At 37.4% G+C, this 4,640-nt stretch overlaps 1 protein-coding gene across 1 annotated transcript; it reads right to left on the reverse strand.

Moving 5' to 3' along the window:
* Nucleotides 1–229: 229 nt before the first annotated feature.
* LOC113732603 (chaperone protein dnaJ 20, chloroplastic-like) lies at nucleotides 230–1,712 on the reverse strand. The gene is made up of 2 exons (XM_027258509.2): nucleotides 858–1,712; nucleotides 230–720 (listed from the first exon to the last, which is right to left on the reverse strand). The coding sequence occupies exons 1-2, from the start codon at nucleotides 1,302–1,304 to the stop codon at nucleotides 532–534; spliced, it is 636 nt and encodes a 211-aa protein (XP_027114310.1). The 5' UTR covers nucleotides 1,305–1,712; the 3' UTR covers nucleotides 230–531.
* Nucleotides 1,713–4,640: the final 2,928 nt, after the last annotated feature.

Genomic DNA, 4,640 nt, shown 5'->3' on the forward strand with positions numbered 1-4,640 from the left:
TAGTTCCGGTGACCTAACATTATACTACTACTAATCAAACAATTTTTTAACCTAAAAACAAAAAGAGCAATTTGAATTGTCGTCATCTAGAATCTTGAATTTCATATCTCGACCTATTTTCTTACTTTCCCCTACCCGCTGTGCGATAGAAACTGTCCAAATGGATAAGTAGGACAGCACTTATTTCCAACAACAGAAGCTTCGATCCTCTACTTGCTTTTGTTCTCAATTGGATCAAAGAACCCATTTCATTAATTAAAAGGCAGTAGTGCATTAATAGAAGTTAGAATCTTATCCACAAAAAAAAGGGAAATATTTATTTTTCCCAATAATTCTAGAAGCCAAAACGATATGGCCGAGTTATAAACACGTCCAAATGGAAGAGAGAAAAAATTAATTATATACATCTGGAAACAGCTCCCAGTGCTGCCGGCGGCGGCGCCGAAATCTGTCATGATTATGTCAGAGAGGGAGCAAGGATCCCCACGATGAACGGACCTAGCTTATAGCTAGCAATAGGCAAAATATATGCTACCGAAATCCAAGATCATAAATGTCAGTTCTCTTTCGGCGCATTCGACTACCCCAGGACGACGAGGGCGACGCCGCTGCCTTCCCACTAACGGCGGAGGAGACATTATCCCTGTGCATGCTCCACAGCCTCAGCTCATCCAGTTGAGATTGCCACCTAAGTTTCCATTCCTCCACATCATCCATTCTCTGTTCCAAATTAACACAAACCAAAATTAATATCTCAATTCGTTACCAAGCCTTAAGTGGGGCTTTTATTTTTGGGGGGGAAGAGGGGAGGGGGGAGGGGGAGGTTATTTGATACTAGCGTGTGTGTGTTTTTTTACCTCGTTGCGTCTTCCGGTTGAAAAAGCGAAATGCAATCCTCGACCTAAATTCATATCGTACAAAGCTCTAGTCTGTGGATCAGAAAGCGTCTCGTAAGCTTCCTGAACCTCGATAAACCTCTTGGTGTACTCTTCCGTGCGGTCCGCCGGTGACACGTCAGGGTGGTATTTTCTTGCTAACTGTTTGTAGGCTTTCTTGATATCGGAAATCGACCCTGTTTCCGAAATTCCCAGCATATCATAGAAAGTTTCGGCCTGGGTCTGGGTCGGTGCATAAACGGCGGCCCTGGCAGTTATTCTGAGCGGCCCAGGTCTTCTTCTTGGCTTTAATGCTATGCTACCGGTACTGGCCCTGCCGCTAAATGGAAGCTGGGAGCCACAATGTCTTGTATTTGAACTTGTTGGGAAAAGTTGCAGGTGACCGCTGGAAATAACCTCGGCGTTCATGCTTTCTTGCTTTTGTTGGTTGCTGAATTGCGGGCTTTTAATCAGTAGTAGTGTAGTTAATTGGTGTTCTCTTGGAGCTTGCACTTTTGCACTTGCAGCGCTATGCGGAGACTTGTGGAGACGGCAATATATATATAGACAGACAGACAGAGAGAGGCTCACATTCGGGTAGATTCGATTTGGATGAGGTGGACGTGGAAGGAAATGAATGGTGCTATCGTCATGGATGATGCAAGAGAGAGATGATGGACTAGTTAGTAGGAGTATTGGTGTGGGATTTGATCGATGGAAGCTTCTATAACTGTAATACGAAGAGATGCGTAGAGATTGGCGGTCAAGGCCAGGGAGCAGGGACGACTCCAGCCTTTGATAGGATGCTGTGGGCGACGGGCCTTTGGGTATTGGATTCAGCCAGCTGGTTCGTAGTTATAGTTAATATACTTAATACAGGTTGCAATGGCAAGGAACACGGGATTTAGATTAGGATTGCTGACCCGGAATTCTCATCCAGAGGGCCGTGAGACGGTGGGGACGACCCCAGACTTTATAATAATTGACTCGCATCGCATTTGTCCACTTGTCCCTTGTGAGCCTAGTTGGCAACGACTCACCAGCCACAGCGCTTATCCAGATTTAGTATTTCTTTTTTCCATATCGTACTTTAGGGGTGGGCAAAATTATTCGCTAACCTGAAAATCCGTCATATCCTATCTAATTCGATCCTAAAATAAGAATATTCGATTTTTATTATTTGATTGGGTCAAAAGAGGGTCGGGTACCAGCTAAGATGCGGGGCGAGTTAGGATCACATAATTAAAAACCTGCGGATACCCGATCCACCCCGTATATATATTTTTTTATTTTTATACACACACTATAAAATAATAAAAACTAAATAAGTAATTTTATTAAACAAATTGCATTACAAATATGAGAGACTATAATTTATTTACAAGATTCATTTGTAGAGGTCATGATCTTATATTTTATAGAAAAAAATTTAATTAATGTGGAACGTATATATTAGAAATTGTGCTACTTATTTCAATTTTTTATTGATTTCGAATTCTTTTAATTTTTTCCCTTTATCTTATATTTTCTTCACATGCTTGTTTCTTGGTGGGAAACCTTTTTTTTAGAAAAAAACTTATTAAATCTTAGATGAATGTGTAAAATATAAAATTAAATTGGTATAAATCATTTTTTTAAAATTAAATGATAAATGGGGTGGGACAGGTACCCGTTGACCCGACCATATCTCAGCGGGTACCAGCTGATATGCGGGGCAGGTAAATGTCAAAGAATGGCTGACCCGCAAGGTGCGGATCGAGTCAGCTAAATGGTGAATGGGGTGAGTACTCCACCCGCGCCCACCCCTATCGTACGTACCTGTTCATTGCATGCTCTCGTGTCCATGCACCATCCGCTGATTGTCACTTTGTCTACTTCATCTACGCTATCCTCGACAAATAACTAATAAGCTGTTCTGTAGATATTCTCTCTCATTCCCTTCCTTTCCAAAGGAGTATCCCCATTTGAATTAATATTTTTTGGAGTGTTTGTAAAAAAATTATACTGTAATAATTTAATATATATAAAATAAAAAGATAATTAAAGAATTACTTTCACGAAAAACTTAAAATTTTTTTATAAAAAAAACGGCCATCCAAACAAGTGTTTTAGACATTTAACCCCTTCTCAATGGAAAATATTAGATATAAAGATTAGTTTTTAGCAGTCTTGTTTAATAGAGACTTCAAGGCGTTAACCTTTTTTTTTAAGTAGGGAAATAGGGAAATGATGGGATGGAATAAAGAGAGTGAGGGGCATTAATTCAGGTTTTACTTTAAAAAAATTAAGTAAGACCTCAGCTATTACTTTTCTTAGAATTTTTTTTTATTTGCGAAAGTGTCAAATGTATATACATTACATGGCAAATTAGACATTTTTGAGATATACTAATTAGTGTTTATAGACACTTGTATATCATTTTATTTTCATTTGAATTAGCTGTTTCTTGATTGTTTTTTTAATATTTTTTCGTAACAATATATATGAAAATTTTTTACTGTAAATATTTTTTATGGTACTTTTTGAAATTTTTTAGAGTATAAAAGTTTTTAAGATATTTTTATAAAATTAACACTACCATCCATCACCGCCACCATCCCTTTCCGGTTCTTCTCTTCTCCTCGATCTACCTCCTTCCTTCCCCAATCCGACCTAATATAGTCAAGACCAGATTGAGAGAAGGGGTAGAGAATATGCAAGGTATGGTGGGAAAAGATAGGGAAAAGGGAAGGGAGATGGAGGAGTCAAGAGGGAGAGAGAAGGAAGAGGAAGAGAGAATAGGAAGAAGAGGCGGTGGTGGTAATCGATGAAAAAAGATGATAGAAATAAAGTTTTTAAAATTTTTTAATTTTTATGTATTTGGGAGTTGATTTTGATATATTTGAATATTTTTAAATTATTTTTATTTATCTATTATCATAATATTATATTTAAAAATTTTGTTTTTCAAAAGGATGGAGAGCTCAAACAAAAAATTTCTAACGTCCATGAATGTTACTTCCTAACCAAACAGCAAGATGATTTTAACATCCATGAATGGTGACCAACCAAACTTACGCGGAACGGTGACGGTAATAGAAGCTTCATTTGATGTAACGCAACCGGTGCGGGCTAAGCCGTTGCTAGTTGTACAATTTAGCAATACCTCGTGCGACGACAAAATTTCTTGTGACCGACACCCACAGACATGAATTGCAAAATGCTAGTCGTACAATTTGGTTGGACCGCTTACTCAGACATTCTAGAAGAGAAAGTAATTCATTTCTTTTTTTTTTCAACAAACGAAGTACTGATTCATTTCAAACTTTTGAATAACCGGTGCCATTTCCTTTTACTTTTCTATGCTCTATTGAAACGCATTTTTGCCCACAGAAATCAGAAATGAGTACGCTCCGTTTGATTGTTACGTGAAAATGCCTGTCGTCCAATTACATACTTTGTAGAAAATTCCATTTTCGGACTGCAGGAACTTTTATTAGTGTGCTTGTATAGTCCATCTTGGAAAATATTTTTTTATTTTATCATAATCATAATTTTAATTTTTTTATTTTTCAATTATGTTATCATCTTATGCACATTATATCATAAAAAAATTATGATATTAGATTAAATTATTCAAAATTATCTTCCATCCAAATACACTAAAAAAAACATACACAATAATTTTAGGAAAAAGAAAGTAGTACAATTTCTCAATATGTGTATGCACGGGTGTGCGCACGCGCGTGCCGTGATTGGTATCTTTACAGAAATGATATTGCAAAG

This window comes from Coffea arabica, chromosome 1c (genome assembly GCF_036785885.1).
Source record: "Coffea arabica cultivar ET-39 chromosome 1c, Coffea Arabica ET-39 HiFi, whole genome shotgun sequence".
Classification (NCBI taxonomy): Eukaryota; Viridiplantae; Streptophyta; class Magnoliopsida; order Gentianales; family Rubiaceae; genus Coffea; species Coffea arabica.

What these genes read in the sequence shown, in the direction of transcription:
- LOC113732603 (XM_027258509.2), bottom strand. Translation starts at nt 1,304, where the DNA reads ATGAACGCCGAGGTTATTTCCAGCGGTCACCTGCAACTTTTCCCAACA. An exon ending in CAACCGGAAGACGCAACGAG is followed by an intron (nt 721 to 857) that starts GTAAAAAAACAC and finishes AATTTGGAACAG; the next exon opens with AGAATGGATGATGTGGAGGA.